We start from the raw sequence: 17,730 nt of genomic DNA, 5'->3' as shown, positions 1-17,730 counted from the left end.
TGCATAAGGATTAACAATGTTGGGCAAGTGGTATCTCCTAACCCTTTCTGTTTACTTGTGTGATATTAGTCACTGGGATATAGTTTTGAAGGCAATCAGTGCTTTTAGTTCAGTGGATAATGCAGTTTGTTTTCATGGTAAATTCTCTAATGTTCCAAAAGTATACTTCAACAATAATTATAAATGTATTTGCTCAGAGGATTTTTTCTCCTCTTTGACACCACTCTGTACCTGCATAAGGTGCTCTTATCTAGCATAAGGGTAAAAGAATCAAAATTTATGAAACTTGAGGGGGAAGTCTGAGCAGGCATGCAGAGTGTAGAAATTAAGATACACTCCCTGTATGAATACACATGTGAAAACATCATGGTCAAAGCAAAATAATCTTTTACATCCAAACTTGGCACCACAAAATGAAAACTCACAGTGACTTTAAAAGAGCATTTACCTCAGCAAGTTGAACTCTTCTCATGCTGTTGGTGTTTCAGTTTGGGTTTTTTGTTCCAGCTTTTTATACACAGATGTGTTACCTACAATATTCCAATATGCATCTGAATAACTTCTACTGTTCAGAGAAGACTGGTTTGATAGCATCATTTCATAGATGAAAAATAGCAAACTCTTTCAGATTGTATGTGGTTGGGTTTGTTTCGTTGGTTTTTTTGTTTGCTTGTTTGTTTTGGTTTTAGTTGGTTTTGTTTGGGTTTTTTTGGGTTTTTTTTGTTTGTTTGTGTTTGTTTGTTTTTTAATTTTTTATTGTTTTCATAGTATTATGAAATTACTGTTCCATCAATATATTACAAACCAAAAATAATCAGGAGACCTTCATTATTTTCACAGGATCATGTCTCCCAGAGTCCTTGCATTGTGGAAATCACTTCTGAAGTGCACAGCTGTGCTTCAGTAATGAGACAGCTTGAGCCCCACAGCTTGCTGCATTGGCTTACAGAACACAAGTTACTTGGCAAATGTGAAGCCTCAGGGTTTCTGTTCTACTTCAAGGAGGTTGTTGGGAATCTCTCAAAGAAAAGCAGATTTGGCCTTACAGTTTTCAGTCTTTTAGGGAAAATACTAAAGAGGGAGGCACAGTGATAGAAACAATACAGGTGGCTTGTCACGAGGGATGGACATAATGGCATGAGCAGCTTTGCACCTGGGGCAGTGCACAAGGACAGGGGCTCACCAGAGCTGGAGCATTCAGCTGTTTGTGATGTGCCAGCAGTGGGCTGGGCATGGCTGGAGCTCCTGCACAGCTCGGGATATAGTTGTGACAGGGGATTGTCCTCCACCTCTCTAGGAGAGGAGTGCTGGGAAGGAGCAGCCAGCCTGGAAGAGCAGGTTCCAAGCCAGCAGCTTGCGAGAAACCCGAGAGCTGCTCATAGCTACAAGAAACTAAAAAAAAAAATTGAAGCTGCCAGGACAAAATATTGTATCACTGGCAAAGCCTTAAATATTTAGTGGTTTTGCTGGTGGCTGATGATGCAGCAATCAAGAGCAAGCCATAATTAACAAATGGCATTGAACATGGTGTGAACTCAGGGTTCATTAGCATCATGTAGGAAGTGTTGGTTAAGTTCTGTGCACAAGGCAAGGAACATTAAAAGCAAATATTGAGGTAACTTACAGTGAGTGTCACAAGTTGTTGTGCTTGGCACAATGGGCACCATGTGGGGGAGACATGAAACTCCTCCCAAAGAAGTCACCTGCTTTGTAACAAAAAGAGAAAGCAAGCTCTGGAATAAGGTCACTTTCTCCTCAGCTGATAAGACTGGCTCTTACAGGGTCTATGTGTGCTTTTTCAACCATTAGCATAGTGAATTCAACTGAATTAATTCAGTTGAACATGGGAACAGATTTGCTTTCCTGTACATCAGTCTTTTTATTTGTAGCACTGCTTTTACTTGTGCAGTCAGCTTGGGAGCTGCTGCAGAGAGGCTGTTGGTTCAGTAATACAGTTCAGTGGCTGGTGACTGCAGAGGGGAGCAGCTCTGTAGCCTCCAATCCCAGCTCTGGCACCAGACAAACACTGGCCAACAACAGAGGTGTTGCAGTGCAAGAGAAGGATTTTGCACTTTGTCTCAAGTGCTTAGTTAAAGGTCGTCCCTCCAAAACAAATTTGGATATTCTTTAACCTTTCATGGTATCTCATGTCTCCCAATACACTTTGAAGTCATCTGTGATATTTCCAGATGTATCCATGAGGAATGCTGGTGTTCATGAACTGACAGGTGGTCTTTTTCTGCTGAACTCAGTAGTGAGCTGTTCTCACTGCAGGTCATGTTTTTTGGTTTGGTTTGGGTTTTTTTGGAGAGGTTGGTTTGCTTGTTTGGTTTGATTTAGTTTTGTTGTTGTGGCCAGGTCATCATTGCAAAGATAAAATACTCTGGCATTTATTTATAGAACAGAAATTTTTACGCTACTGATAATGGAGTGATCTGAACCCAGGGGTCTTGAAAGTAGGTCATTAAGTACTCAGTTTAAGAAAAAGTGTGTTTTACAGTGTTCATGATTTTACTGGAGAGAGCTCTCTTCTTGTCTAAATCTTGGCTTTAAAAATCAAGAGACTTCTATATGCATAAAAATTTATTTGATTTTATCACAAAGAAAATAATTATGTCTGAGAATAACTTATTTTGTATCAGGAACAACATTTTTCAATTTATTCTTCTTGAGCACTTGAGCATTAAAGTGTCTGAAAATAACATTTTTCGATCATTGGACAATGTAGATTTTAAAGTCAATAACAGAGCAAATTACCTCAAATTGAAAAATACAGAAACCACCATGGCATTGTTTTTTGTTTCATTAACCAAATCAGGTATTTGTGATAGAGCAGCAGCACTTTGGGGCTAATCTCTGGAAGTGGGAGTTGCTAGGAGTCATTTGGCCTCTGGGAATACTTGTAGCTGTGTGAAGCTGCACTTACTCATGGGCACAGAGGTGCTGTTATGGGGTTTATCCCATGACAGTTCCCCTGCTGCCTTCATTCCCTTGGGATAGCCCATCTATCCTTGAAAAACACCATCTTCTGGGGCTCTACACTGTGAACCTGTACTGTAACCTCTGCTCTCCCTCTCTCCACGTGTGTCTTGAGATGACTGGAACTGAGAGGTGATTTGGGCGATTTTTTTGGACAGTACTTGGCTCATGTGCTGTCCAAGTGCCTGATCTGTGTGGCAGCAGTAGCCATGTGCTCTGCCCTGTCACAGAGGTGCTGTCCATGGAGTTCAGGCAACACATGAACTGTGGCTGCTTATTAACAGTGGGTACAATTCAATGTCAGCTGCTTTTACATGCATGATAGGTTACACTTCAAAGTAATTAACAAGATGCTATAAAACTCGCCTGCCTCTCACCCTATCCTTTTTGAAGCAAGGCTCCTGAAATATAGCTCATATTTCATGGGGTTTGCTTTCTTTTCACTTTGCTTTTTTCCCCAAAATATCACTGTAATAATTACTGTAACAGCGTTTTCTGTGGAGTTAATGTTCTTCTGGCTTAATGGCCCCTGGTTATTCTCAGGCCATCAACTTTTTCCAGCTGGTCATCAATCCCAAAGAACTGCCTTGTGCTTCCATTATTATTGCTTAAGTAGGTGACATTTCTGGTGCCACTGCTGCCTCCCAGTGAGATGATATTACAGCCAGTGGCATTTCCCCCCCTTGCTCTCACTGTTGTCAAAGCATTATAAACAGCTGGTGTGAGAATGTTGTGGCTGTTCCCTGTGAATTCCTCTGATAATTTTTAGGTGCGAGTTTTGTAGACTTCAGCTGAAGGAATCTGAGTGAGGCAACTGAAAATTACTTGCCTAGAGCAGCTACAAGGGCTCAGCCCCCATGCATCATTCAGGAAGTGGCTGGGCAATACCTGACTGTTTCAGTCTAAAGACTTTTTCCCAGAAGGAAAATGTTTCACACAAGATCTGGGACAGATGTTCTGGCGGGTGTTAATGTTCATAGGTAGCCTCAGACCCCTCCCCAAGTTTCCACAGATCTGCTTCCTTTTTTCCTAACAATTGACAGATACCGTGGCAGGCTTTTTTAAAAGAAACAAGGAAGTTGTAGCTCAGTAGGCCAGAAACCATCAGAGATTGTTTAGGTGAAAATGCCTTGCTATGTGGATATTCAAACCTGTGTGAGTTAACATTGGTGCTGACTATATTTCCTTTAACCTCATTAGCACCTTGTCTTGCTTTCCTAAGCATGGTGGTGGAGCAGCCAGTTCACCTTAGAGCCTTTCACTAGGTAATTCATCAAAGTGGCAGATGAAAGCTTAAAGGAAAATGCATGTAAATACTACATTAGGAACCTTGGCTCACAAAGGCATGAACATTTCCACCCATACCATTAGCCCTGGATTATAGTCCACAGATGTGAAATGGACTTTGTTTATTGGGGGAGATGGAGATACAAGGCTTATTGGTTGAATCGCTGTGCAGATTGTATACTTTTTTTTCTTTAATTAAAAAGCATTAAGCATTCATGAGCTAGTCTCACAGAAAAAAAAGAATCTCAGACTATAACTGTAACCACTTAATACCTTCAGAATTAAAACCGAGTTACTACAGTAAAACACTCTCATCAAGTACTCTGGGCCAAAGCGTTTTCAAACAGGGGCCTGAGGTTGTGTCAAACCTACATCTTGCATCCTTTTCAGCTTTAGAGTTTAAAGCTGCGCCTCACTGCAGACTGATGTAGTCATTGGATTCCTGTGTATGTGTAGATCAGAATGATTAAGCAACTGCAGTTCACTCTCTGTGCCAGGGGTTCATCTGATGGGTTTTTTTGTTGGGTTTTTTTCAGGGGTGGGTGGGCATTGTTGTTTGTTTGCTTTGTTGTTGTTGTTCGTTGTTTTTCAAAGACACTTAGATACACACCAAGTGCAAGATACTATTTCCTGGAGGGCTACCAAGGCATACCCTCAAACAGTCTTTATTTACCTCATAGTTTATGGTATTCTTGTTAGAAAGAAGCACTTTGGGAATACTTTTAACCCTTGCTCCTTTTACTTCTCATGCTGAGCAGTAGATAGTGACACACTCCTCCATAATTGATACCTGTGGTGGCATACTTCAGTAACATGATTTATCGTGCATTTTCATTTTCATGAAAGCTTGTTTTACTCTTCTGCTTCCATTAGGTCAGCACTCACTGAACAGGCACCTCCCATTCCATTTTACTGAGTAACTTTCAAACATGACCTGACAATGTAGCAAAAGTTCAGTGCACTAACTCACTGTCATGTAGAATACACACATTACTGACCAGCTCTGACTGTTGAACCATAAAGGAGGTACAAGAGCATCACAGTGGTTGTGGCACAACTTGCAAATAGCATGGAAGCATTGGGCCAGGGTATCAATCTCTTCCTGTAGCAAAATGTTCTGACCCCAGGGTTGAACAGCTAAACACATGAACTTATGAAGACTTAGGATTTATTATTTCCTGGAAAAAAAAGGAAGTGGAAGAATAAAAAATACTGTAATTATAGCTGTTATAGCAAGTGGAAGAAGTACAATCCTAAGCAGTTGGGAAGAGTAGAGAGGCTGTTGTGATTTCTGTTTCTGAAGCAGCAGTGGAGAGGAGGATTTACACAGAGAGATTCCACAGAGGAACTCCAAGGGCTGTACATCTACACCATATTCCCCCCAAACATGTACAGGTAATGGGTCCCCAGCTATTTGGGCAGACTGCTGGGAGAGATTTCTGCACATTGCTCGGAGGTTTTTGCTGTGAAATACGGCACGAGCGTGTAAGGCAGAGCAGTGCAGAGAAAGGGAAGAGGCTGCAGCTGACGTGCAGTGTGTCTTTGCAGCCGCTGAGGATGCACTGCAAGAGCTGCGCGCTGGTCACCAGCTCCGGGCACCTGCTGGGCAGCGGGCAGGGGCACAGGATCGACGAGAGCGACTGCGTCATCCGCATGAACGACGCGCCCACGCGCGGCTACGGCAGAGACGTCGGCAACAAAACCAGCCTGCGGGTCATCGCGCACTCCAGCATCCAGAGGATCCTGCGGAACCGCAACGAACTCCTCAACATGAGCCATGGTGCCGTGTTCATCTTCTGGGGCCCCAGCAGCTACATGAGGAGAGACGGCAAAGGCTTGGTGTACAATAACCTGCAGCTGATGAACCAGATACTGCCTCAGCTAAAAGTGTATATGATTTCTCGCCACAAGATGCTTCAATTTGATGACCTTTTTAAACGGGAGACTGGAAAAGACAGGTGAGAACTTACATGGATACACCTAGGGGATGTCACAGAGTAGTAAAATAATGCAGTTTATATATACCAATTTCAGATCTCTCAGAGGGACAATCCTGCCCATTAAATCCTCTGCCTCATGAGTTGTAATGTGGCATGACATGCCAAATAACATCAGTGGTAACGTAAGTAAAAAATACGCATCAAAGTGATTTGTATGGGGTATTGCCTCATCAGTCTAGAATATCATAGTCTGGATGTAATGTTTATAGAGTCAAGGAGGCAGGAACTGTTTAAATCTCACTTTGGGGTAATATACATTAAAGTTTTTTTCACTGACTCTGAAAAATTAGAATGGATAGGTTATGTTTTCTTATAGAGGAAATGCCACCATTCAGTGAATTATAATAGCTGTTTATTGAATTTAAGCATTTTTGGAACATTGCAGCTGTAAAGCTTCTTGTAAAACAAATAAACATTAGTCATACATTAGGTGCTTCAGAACAGTTCATCTTACATTTGCAACTGGAAAATGGAAAGTTATGATGATAGTTACATCTTTATGACACTGTTTATGAGACTTGTAGGCTGATCTTCAAATGAAATTTGTAGTAAGTGACCCACTGCAGTACTTGAGCATTTTCACATATAATGTTTGAAAATGGGCATTCAAACTAAAGACTTCCCAGCACGAAAGACATTTGTTTTTAATGAAGTTCTGTTTTTTACTTATTAAATATGCTGCTGTAAAAATGGCACAGGGTCCCCACTTAGATACAAATGTTTATTGTGCAGTAACTTACAGTCAGATGTGCTACCTTACAAATAAAAACACACACACCCCAAAGCTTGAACAGGAAACAATCCTGTTGTGGAGTTGAGCATAGATTTCATTTTCTGGGCTACATGAGAAAGGCAGAACCAGTGTTAGAGGAAACTGCTGTATCCTCCTGGCTGAAGGCAATGTTTGCTTGGCATTTGCTGCCTTTGTCACACTCCACATGGTTTGCTTGCAGAGCTCTGTTCAGTTATAGTGGATCTGAGTTTGTGGCTGACTCAGGCACAAACAAAAGCACAGAGTAACTTGGTCAGTTTTGTAACATTAAAGGTTCTTCTCTTCATCTTCCAATTGGTGTATTGGGGTTTCTGCCAGAACAAGAAGGAAGGATAACAAGGGGAGATACCCTGCCAGTTGTGATATGTTTGTCTTTTCCAGAGTAAAGCAAAGTGAGAAGGTGAATTAAGCATTTGAACCCTTCAGGAAATGTGCAGAGGGTTATCTGTGTGCTCAGTATTTACAAAGGCATTAAAGTCAACAAAGCTGTAATTGCACTGTAACCTGGCCACCTAAAACCCCAGGGGGAGGCCCTGGACACAAGGAATGCACACTGCCACCTCCTCTCCCAGACTGTGCTTTTGGTGATCCAGGGTAGGATCATGTGCTGTCCCCAGTTCTGAGGAACAGCTTCCATTCCTGCTTCACTCTCAGAACTTCAGTTCTGCCATGGGGAGCCAGGGTCCCCTTCCTTCCCTGACATTGCCAGGATCCTGTTCTTTTTTTGACACATGCTGTGCAATTTCAGGCAAGCTGCTCTTTCTGGTTCTGCATCACCCATCCAGAGCCAGAGGCCTGTAGTGAGTGTGATGAAAACATTTATTTTTCTGCACAGGCACCAGGCTCACGTCCTGAAATATTCTCAAGGCATTTGAGCCATTAATGACATTGTAACAAGTTTATAGTGAACTCAGTCATGGGCACCCTGAACTCCCAGTGTGAATCAAGGGCACTCAGATGCCAGCAAAAGTCAGCCTGAGGAACAGGCCCTCTTGATTTTAATAAACTGCAGGCTCTGCTCTGAATGAACCACTCCTTTAGAGGGCACAGACAGCATACTTGAAAGGCTAAGAAGATTAAAACAGGAGATGAAAATAAATGAATAAGCTGCACAGAAGAAAGGCAAATGAAACATGGATAGGAAATCATTTGTAAGGGAAAAACTTCACTGTGGGGGCAGGAGCAGAACATTGTATAGCCCAGAATGCTGCTGTTCCCCAGGGGGTTTCTGCTGAGCTCTTGACATTAGTGCCTACAAAAAAACAAAAGAAAGAGAGAGAAGCATGATTGCAAGGTTGCAAGGATCAGACTATTAATTTCTGTCTTGAAAATGATGAAAGGTAATTGGATGTGTTGTGTTTTTTGGAAAAAAATTATTTTGAAATTAAGAAAAACTTCCAGAAAACGTTGCCAGGTAAATAGCATGGTGAAATACAAAGGCTGCAGAGCAATATATTTGGCATTATAAAGTAACTCTACTTGAAAATAACTTTATAATTGAATAAAGGTACATTAAGAAAATACGATTCAGAACCAATATTATAGTAATTAGATAAAAGCAGCATAAATTAAATAACTGCAGGAAGAGTATTTCCAAAGAGATTATAAATGAGATTCTGGTGGAGCAGAAAGGCCTTTAATTGTAATTTAGTGTGCACTACAGAATTATCAGCACAGTGTGTTAGTTCATCATATAAAAAAAATCTGATGATTTCCCCTAATAAGCACATGACAGTTCTTCATATTCTCTCATTACTGCTGATTAGGTATAAAAACAGCATCCTTCTGTTTGACTCTTGCTCAGATCTTGTAGGAAATGCAGGAAAAGACACTGTAACCCTGTTTCTGTGTCAGTGTCCTACACACATGGTATTTAAAGAGGGCAGAGTGGTACTTGAATGAATTTTTGAATCTTTATTTGATTATTCAGCTTCTAAGCCAGCTTAGTTATATTCAGTTGTTTTTCTGTTTCTGGAAAACACTAAATGACAACCTATGTGTGTGTAAACAGAGAGAAACCTAACCCAGAAAATAAAGCAGAGAGCCTGGCTGGTGCCCTGACCTGTGCAAGGCTTTGGTTGTGTCTGGCTGCAATTGCTCCCTTGGTTTTGGAATGTAAGTGTTGGGCACCTGGAACAGTAGACTTGTGCAAGCTCCAAACCACTCAGCCTGAACATGTTCCTGAATTATCTAGTGATTCAGAGCTCAGAATCTCTTAGGTGGCAGAGAAGTACATTTTTTAGGTTACCCTACCATGCTCTTTCCTAATAATTTTGAGCCAAAAATTCTCACTGTTTTATATTGTTGCTGTGCCTGAAGGCCTCCACTGAGCTTATGACCCAGCTATGACATTGTGACAAACTGCACCAGCACCCCCAAGCTTCAGTGCACAGTCAGAAAATAAATAAGGCCCCATAATTGGAAATAATGAGATGCTTATAACATGTCATTCTCCAAATGCTAGCTTAGCTTGAAAGTCTGTGTGTCAGGAGCAGTAAAAATGTGTGTTTCGGGAGTTTATACATTATCAGGTGATCCACTAAGGACAGGACAAATTACCTAGGCTCCTCAGCATCCTCCAGGCATATTTAGTCAAAGAATTCCCTTATGTTTAGAACTGTCTTTTAAGCAGCTGGCACAGACACCACCACTTCTTTTTTTTTTCCTTGTAGTAGTCTGATTCCCTGAGGAAATGGGAAACCTTGGTACAAGGCATTCCTCAATCTGACAGTGCTCAAAACATCTCCTCCTACTGCCCTGTAGGTGACCTACTTGGAACCAGCTTGTTTAGCATTAGCTTGGGAAGCTGCGTGGTGGCTCCTGTCAGCTGAATTAGATGTTAGTGATTGCTGGCACTTGCTTGCAGTGGCTTTTGTGGCCTCAGGTCCCTGCTTCCAAGACTGTTCCACATCCTGCTATCACTGGGTAAACTGTAAAAGATGGCCTTGGAAACTTGGGTCAGGATCTGGGATTCCCTGGTGACTTCTCTGAAGAGAACCTCATGTTTTCTGCTGTGCTTTTTTGGGGGGCTGTGGCAAAGCTTCACAGGTATCTGGCAGATCCAGGTGTGGAGGAATGGGATTAATGTAGGTCCTACATTAATACATTCAGGTGAAGTGCCCAGGCCTTCCCAGAGCCTGCACTTGCTCCCCTGGTGCCTCAGCTTTAGCAGGAGATGAAGGGAGAGCCTGTCTGTGACAGGCTGTCAGCAGGGATCTGAGGACTCTTTGGGCTGCAGATAACACAAGCCTGAACTTCTTCCTGTGGGACTTTCCTAGCTGGGTGAGGAGCCATTAGGGAGAATTCCTGTCTTATTCTTTAATAGAATTTGAAAGGAGACCTTTGAGTGAACCTTTGCAGATAAGGACCTGTGATACAGCAAAATTTAAACACAACTTTTAAATCCCTTACATCTGTGAGCAGTTACAGGGTGGTATCTCCTACTCTGTCTAATTAATACTGGGATCAGCGGAGCTTTTTTTAAAGCCATATCCCAGCCTGCAGTGAAGGCAGAAGAGGTGTGCTGCCTTAAAGGCTCCCTGCCTGTGCTGTCATTCCCATTGTCAGGCTCCCCTCGGGCAGGGATGGCACCTGGGGTGGTTCCTAGGATGATGATTTCCCAGGCTGGCTATGGGACAGTCATAGCTGCCACCAACTAAAGAGTTTCCTACCAGCAGTCACAGTGTGGGGCTGGGAGCTTCTAGAAACCAAGTCAAAAGGTCAGCTAAATATTAATGTTGCTGTGCCTAAAATTAATTACTGAAGGAAAGTTCCTGCCCAGATTACTCCACTGACAGGAGGCACCAGAAAAATCATTAAAAGATGGACGAGCAAAGTAGTCTTGGTTTCCCAGTTTTCAAAGCCTTTTACAAGAATGAAGAAAATGCCAAGAAATTGCTTCAGAATGAATGAATGAATAAATAAATAAATAAATCTCAGGAATTATTTGCCAGCTTAGAAACTTAATTATGTTTTTGCTTTCAGGAAGATATCCAACACTTGGCTTAGCACGGGCTGGTTCACAATGACTATCGCATTAGAGCTCTGTGACAGGATAAATGTTTATGGCATGGTGCCACCGGATTTCTGCAGGTAGGATTTATTTTAGAACCATTATTAGCCAAAAAAGGTAATGTTACAGATAAATATCTGAATCTTTTAATCTTTTTCCTCTGCAACAAGTCTTTAGTCCTCTTAAAGCAATTAATTAGATGTCCCATGATCTCATTCTGAAAACAACAAACAGCATTTAATTATGTTATATAAAATATTTTAAAAATTTGTTTGTACTGTGGGAGAATTAATCCATCTTGTTGCTTTATTTTAGTCTCTGAATATTTATCAGCTAAAAGTAATGCAATAATTGGCATGAAATTAATCTGAAGAAAGAAGTACTGGAAAATATTACTTTTAATTTGTTTTTCGAGTTCCCCCCAAATTAATAGAGGAACAGTGTTCTCACAGTGACTAGTTTCTAAATTGAACTTTCTGTGCAACTCAAATTAACATTATTGTACCTCTGTCACATGAATGCCAATCTTGCAGTTTCCTACACAGTGCCCAGGAAATCTGTCCCCATGAATTTGGCCCCAGAGAATCCATCCTGTGATCCCCAGTTTTGGGCGTGGCAGGGGGGTCACAGGAGGCAGAGGCAGCACAATTGTGGCAGTGGAAGCTGCTGTGCAAAGAACAGCCTGTGCCCCTTTTCCAGCCCTGTTCTGCCTCCAGCCGTGCTCAGGACCCAGACCCCAGGTCCTGGTTAAGCCTTTCCCACTATGGATCAGTGACACAGGGAGAGACTTCAGAACTTCTAGTGCTAGACCAAAAGTACCAAAATTGCATTAGCCAGGATACCAGTAGGAACACAGACACATTTGTATTACATCAGCAGTCTTGATGCTGGCATAAGTCTCACCTGCCCACCCAGCACTGAGTGGTTCCTGCCCACAGCCAGTGCTGATGCCATTTGTCCTGCTGGGTGACCCAGGAAGAGCTGGAGCCAGTCTGGAACGAGGCCTCAGTGCAGCGTTTCATCACCTGCTCACAAACCCCTCTTCAAGAAGTACTTGCTTAAATTTTCTGTTGCAAATGCTGTGATCTGCCTCAGGTCTGGTTCACTGGGTAATTCCAGATGCCTTTCAGGGGCAGGGAGGGCAAGGCTGCAGTGCTGGGTTTGTCTCAAAGAATGGGACTGCTTTGACTTTCCTCTGAGCACTTACAAGGATCGTTCAGGAATCTGCATTTGTCTTGGGCACGTTATAGAAATCCCCAAAGAAATCACAGCATAAAATGTCAACACTAAACTCCACTTTGTGAGAATTTCTACAAATTATAACAAAATACTGATGATAAATGCTGTGATGTACTGCCAGACTTCATAATGAATTCTCCAAGGAAAATAGCAGACTAGATCAGATATGCCAGACAACACAAATACCTTCCACAGCACAGCATCTTGCTCCTCTGTCATCTCAGTTGGCCAACACATGCTACTTCAGTTTCTGTTAAGTGGCTGGTCTGTCTTACTCCAGAAGTGGCTGCATTCCCATGGCACATGGAAGTAATTCTTAAACTGATGATCTAAAAATACAGAAGACAGCATTTTACTGCAAAATAATGTGTAATCCTGACTTTTCAGACAAAGTCAGAATAGTTTAGATACACATTTTTAAAAATCCAGCTTAACCCAAACAAACTGTTTGAGAGAGACTAAAAGTGTCACTGCATATGAGAGCATATGAAAGGCTTTCATGGAATCAGTACAATGAAATCAAATGGACTTAAATTATAACACAAGAAAGGCTGTAGATCAGTCCTACCAGTGAAAGATGTAATTGGTCTTACAGCCTGCATAAAAAATCTTAACATAAAGTACACACACCTGGTTGTAAAAAGGGAAGAGGTCATTTCATAATCAAAGTAATATGAAATGTCTCTACTTCAGCTTGATTCCCCAGGGGATGAAAACTGTAGTTGCCATGCCTGGAAGAAGCTGTCCATGAAGATCTGTGAAAGGAGTTTCTTGCCTTAAATAGAGTTAACCTTCTTAGCTGGCTCTTCAGCCACTCATTAAGAAGTGTCTTCTTTCAAAGAAATAAGACATCAGAACAGAATAGCAGAAAAAAAATATTCTGTAATTGTAAGCCATATTTCCTGGTTTTCAGTCAGACAGGATAAGAATCTACTATTAAAATAAAAAAAATCAAAACAAAAAGTCCCAACAAAACAACTGAAATGTGTGTGTGCTAGATTGGTGTGGGTATCCTACTTGCTGTGCAACTAAGGAATCATTAAGATTGAAAAAAATCTTATTTCTGTTCATAATTAGTATCACCAAATTTATAACTCAGCAGATAGATACCCATTCATTTTGAAGTATTAATTTGTGGAATAAGTAATGAGTGTGGTGATCACTGTCATGGAACTAAATTAGTGTCACATTTGTAACGTGAAGGACACCTCAAAGGTACCAGGAATCTCATGCTGTTGATTCTGCTACAAATTATTAGCTTAAGATCATTAACCAAACTGCTTTGCACCCGTGCAGGAAAAATAGTTTAGTGAAGGAGTCTGGAGCACAGACTAAAATATTTGTCACTATTAGTTGCAACAAGGTGTTTTAGATTCATTTCTATTTACTTTCACTGGATACTGAGTTTCATAGCTGAACTGGACTTGGTGTCCTAATTATTATAAATTTCTAATACTTTACAGCAAAGCTATAAGTAATTTCAAACCCCTTTGCTTGCAGATTTATGCTGTAGTAAGGGTTAATGGCTTGATACTCCTCTCATGCTGTCTTGTGCATTCTGTAGTAAGATGAAAGCCTGAGCTTCCATGCACACTGCAAACATTTTTGTGAAGTGTGCACACCTCTCCCTCTTTTGCCCAAGCCACACAAACCATCTTGCTGTATTTTTCCAGTGCCCAGGGATCCAATCCAAGCCTTTCCAGATGGGAAGCACTTCCCTCTCAGAACTCCCTTTGGCAGCCCTGCATGCACAGCACTCACTCCAGATCTGGGACATGCTGGATTCTCCTCTTGCCTCCCTTCAGCAGCAGCCTGGCAGTGGTGCCCAGATACCATGGCAATTCCTGAAGGCACTGCAGGCTGCTGCTTCCCTTTGTGGGTGCTCAGCAGCAGGGCTGGGAAGGACAAGACAAGCCTTAGTGAGTTTGTAGGAATTCCAGCCTCTGTCTGTGGCATTATGGGCAGCAGGGACAGAAAGGTTGGTTCCCTGTGGTTCACAGGGTACTTCTGTACACAAAGAAAACTCAAGGGGTTGGTGAGATGAACCCTCTTTAACTCTTCTCCTCTTCATGGGCCTTCTGGAACTCCCAGAAGCTTAGAACTTAATTCTGAGCCTTATTTTAACTAATATGAATAATTTTTGTTCCAGTTATTGAACCAGATAATTTTCCTGTCAGAATCCTCATTTGACTGCCAGGTCATTTTCCATGATAATTCACCTGAAAATTGGTATTTTAAATACTTCAGTGTTTTCTTACCTCTCTCTGTCTCCACTTTCAGTTCCTTTAAATCAAATGCAAAGTATCAGTTGTTGCTGATTACATTTCCTGAAGCTTATGAGAAACTGTAAGCTGTATGTGAGCTAGACCTGCTCTTTGGTCCATATGCCTCACCTCATCAGCTTAAGAACAAAATGCATACATGGTTTGGAAAAGGACTAATTATGGAGGTCAGGGAAAAGAGATCCTGGGAATAGAAGGCAAAAGATTATCTAGAAATCTTCATGGTCCTGACACAGCACCTTGCCCATCACTCAACATATAAATGAAACGTTACTCACACATCAAAATATTAATTATTTTATAAAGTGTGTGAGTACCTATAGTTTTAGAGGATTTATTATGGCTCTTGATTTCTAAGGAAAGAGGCTGACCAGAATGTGATATGGGGTGGCCTGAATTCCCTGCCTTTTTTTTGTGCTGTTCCTCTAGCTTTTGCTGTAGGTGGATACCATCTGTGGGAAAATGTGCACTCAAGTGGCAAACAGTGTCTGACTGACAGGGGTACAAGCATTCCACGGGTGCTGTGCTGGCAGGTGACCAGGCAGGAAGCACAGGATATTTTACAGAGGAACTTCCCGAGATTCCTCCCAGCTGTGCTATTAATATGCATGCAGAGTCTGACAAAATACTGATTAATGTCCAGTATCAGTCAGTGATAAAACAGCATCTGTTTTAATGTTAATAAATGAGGTGGCAAGCAATTTCCGTATAGAAATTACTCATGCATTTCATTTGCTGGTGACACAAGCTAATTGCAGTGTTAGAAGATAACACAGCACAGTTAATTTGGGTTATGGTGTACTCAAGCCAGAATTCAAATCCAAAGCTTACTAGCATACAATCTGGGGGAATCCAGAACTCTCATAAAATGAGAAGGTCCTCCATATGTAAATACCCTTCAGAATTCCAAATCTAAATGACAGCTTTTGGAATTTAGCCTTAGAACCTCAGTCAGCTGCAGAGTAGCCCTAGAGAGGTCTGTAGCCACCAGCCCCCGTTCCTGCCCTGATGTCACCCCCAGTTCAGCCAGCAGAGCTGCACACAAGCCCTGAGCCCCACAGGCTGCCTGCTCTGAGCTCCTGCCCCTCTCACCTGCCAGGCCCTGTGCCCGGAGCCTCTGGGCTGTTTCTGGTGGCATCACAGGATGCAGTGAGCTGCTACAGCCTGGCAGGAGCTAAGGGCATCCACTGAGAACACCCTGGTGTTAGTTCAGAGCCTTCCATGGAATGTGGAATCCCTGGCTTCAAAAACACCTTGCCTGGAGGGACCTGCAGCCTCACAGGCTCACTTTGCCCTGTTAACTGGGGCTGCATTTTTCCCCAGGTCTGTTGGAGATAAGATTTCGACTTTACTAATCGTAATAACTTTAAAGCAGTAAATTTATACCAAGCAATACAGGTTGAGGACCCAAAAGTAAAATCCAGCTTTAGTGCAAGAAGGAAGAGCAGTCTGAATGAGAGGCAGAGGCCTATTTGTTTAGTAGTTCTTAACAAAAACACATCACATGAAAATGTATCCTATTAGATTTATAGTAACCATGGAAATTATTCATTTAAGTGACAATAAGAGGTCCAATGTATCAAAAAAGTGAAAAATTAATTGAAGATTGAGTTCTAATATTTGTAGTTTAGAAATAATAAATTTCTACATGAAGGGCAGCTTTAGATTGCAAATACATTTTCTGAAGGTGAGGTGATGAAGGATTTTGTTTCACTCTTATGTATTCCATTGAGAATATATTTAATAAGTTTAGAATCCATCTTATTCTAGAAATGTAATTTTATTGTTGTTCTGGTCTTGCAAGATTGATCACCATGTTGTGTTACAAGGAAGGCAGACTGATCGAATTAAAACGTTAATCTAAGGCACAAATGGAAAGCAGCAGCAATATTATACATTATCTCTGCATATACAATAAGGATAATGGCAAAATAAGAAAAATTAGAAAACTGCGTAGGTGACAGAATTACACAGTAAAAATAATGACCAGCACAGACTACTGACAGATTGTGGATGCATTCTATTGAAAGCGACCTTAAATATTAGCTCTTCAAAATGAAAATAATCAACTGTATATTAGAGCTGACAGCCCTGAATCTGTATCAGATTTCTTGCTCTGTGCTGGGGTCCTGTTCAGCTCAGGCTGTAACACAGAGCAGCTCCAAGGCTTCACTAAATGCTGACATTGGGAAATTTTCTGCCACAGCAAAATAGCTGGTAGCAATCAGGAAGAGAGGGACACAATTGGGTAATTCTGTCTGGGACAGCTTACTTAGTATTTATGACACAGGGAGTGTGAGAGTTCCTGTGAGCCCAAAACGCCTGTGCCCAAAGTAAAAAACCATCATGGGTGCAGGTAGAGATTAAAACAAAAGGAGAATGAATTGCTCTGGCTTATTATAATACAGATGTGCCATTTACAGAATGTTACATGGTAGCACTGAGGTCAGAACTGCTAAAATGAACTTTATTCTAAGTATCTAATTGGTGTTTGGCATAGCCAATGTGTCACCACGAGTCACTGGTCTCCCGCTGGGAAATGTGAACAGGTTCACAAGGTCAGATGGATACTATGGGTGAACTGTTTTAATTTTTAGCTTAGATACATAAAAGCTGCTGTTGTAAAATAAAGAACTCATTTGTGCATCAGACGTTTGATTAAAATGCCAGCAGCAGCAGGCTGTACCACTGACCTGGTGTGCAGACCCTCACTGAAGCTCTGCTCTCGGAACCTCGCGCAGCACGCTGGGAACGTTCAGCTGAGCTGAAGTGACACAGATAACCACCTCTGTCATCTTCTCTTTCTGCCCCAGTGCAGGAAATACCTCTGTGAGACCTTTAACAAATCACAATCTAGATTTAGATCTCTTTTAAGCAGTTTACTTCAAATTTCATACTAGTAACACAGCCCTGCAGAACTCTCCCTTGTTTCTAAGCTTCTGCTGTCCTTCATTTAACTGGGAGGAAGAGGATTAAAGGAGAGCAAAAGACAAAGACAACACCTTTGCCCCATTCTGATGTATTAGATATGCAAGGAAAAAAGCCAGCTACATAGTTTAACTGGGAGAAAAAGTGGATTTGAGCCCATCAGTTCATTAAAGATAGCATCTTTTCAATCAACAAGAAAGAACATCTTGGGCTTCCATCTATTTTCTTTTT

At 41.6% G+C, this 17,730-nt stretch overlaps 1 protein-coding gene and 1 long non-coding RNA gene across 2 annotated transcripts in view; one reads left to right on the top strand and one right to left on the bottom strand.

Moving 5' to 3' along the window:
* The window catches only part of ST6GALNAC5 (ST6 N-acetylgalactosaminide alpha-2,6-sialyltransferase 5), a 64,241-nt gene that overhangs the window by 46,133 nt on the left and 378 nt on the right, over window positions 1–17,730 (top strand). The window contains exons 3-4 of the mRNA XM_039711795.1: window positions 5,815–6,224; window positions 11,023–11,130. Coding sequence (XP_039567729.1) covers window positions 5,815–6,224; window positions 11,023–11,130 — 518 coding nt within the window. The remainder of the gene's footprint in view (window positions 1–5,814; window positions 6,225–11,022; window positions 11,131–17,730) is intronic.
* On the bottom strand, window positions 6,536–17,699 carry LOC120503331. Its single transcript, XR_005627716.1, has 3 exons — window positions 17,265–17,699; window positions 12,476–12,618; window positions 6,536–8,290 (listed from the first exon to the last, which is right to left on the bottom strand). It is a non-coding gene; the product is annotated as an uncharacterized LOC120503331 (long non-coding RNA).

The sequence above is a fragment of the Passer montanus genome, unplaced genomic scaffold (assembly GCF_014805655.1).
Source record: "Passer montanus isolate IOZ18808 unplaced genomic scaffold, ASM1480565v1 scaffold25, whole genome shotgun sequence".
NCBI classification, from domain to species: Eukaryota; Metazoa; Chordata; class Aves; order Passeriformes; family Passeridae; genus Passer; species Passer montanus.
This window is presented reverse-complemented; position numbering and strand designations above follow the sequence as displayed.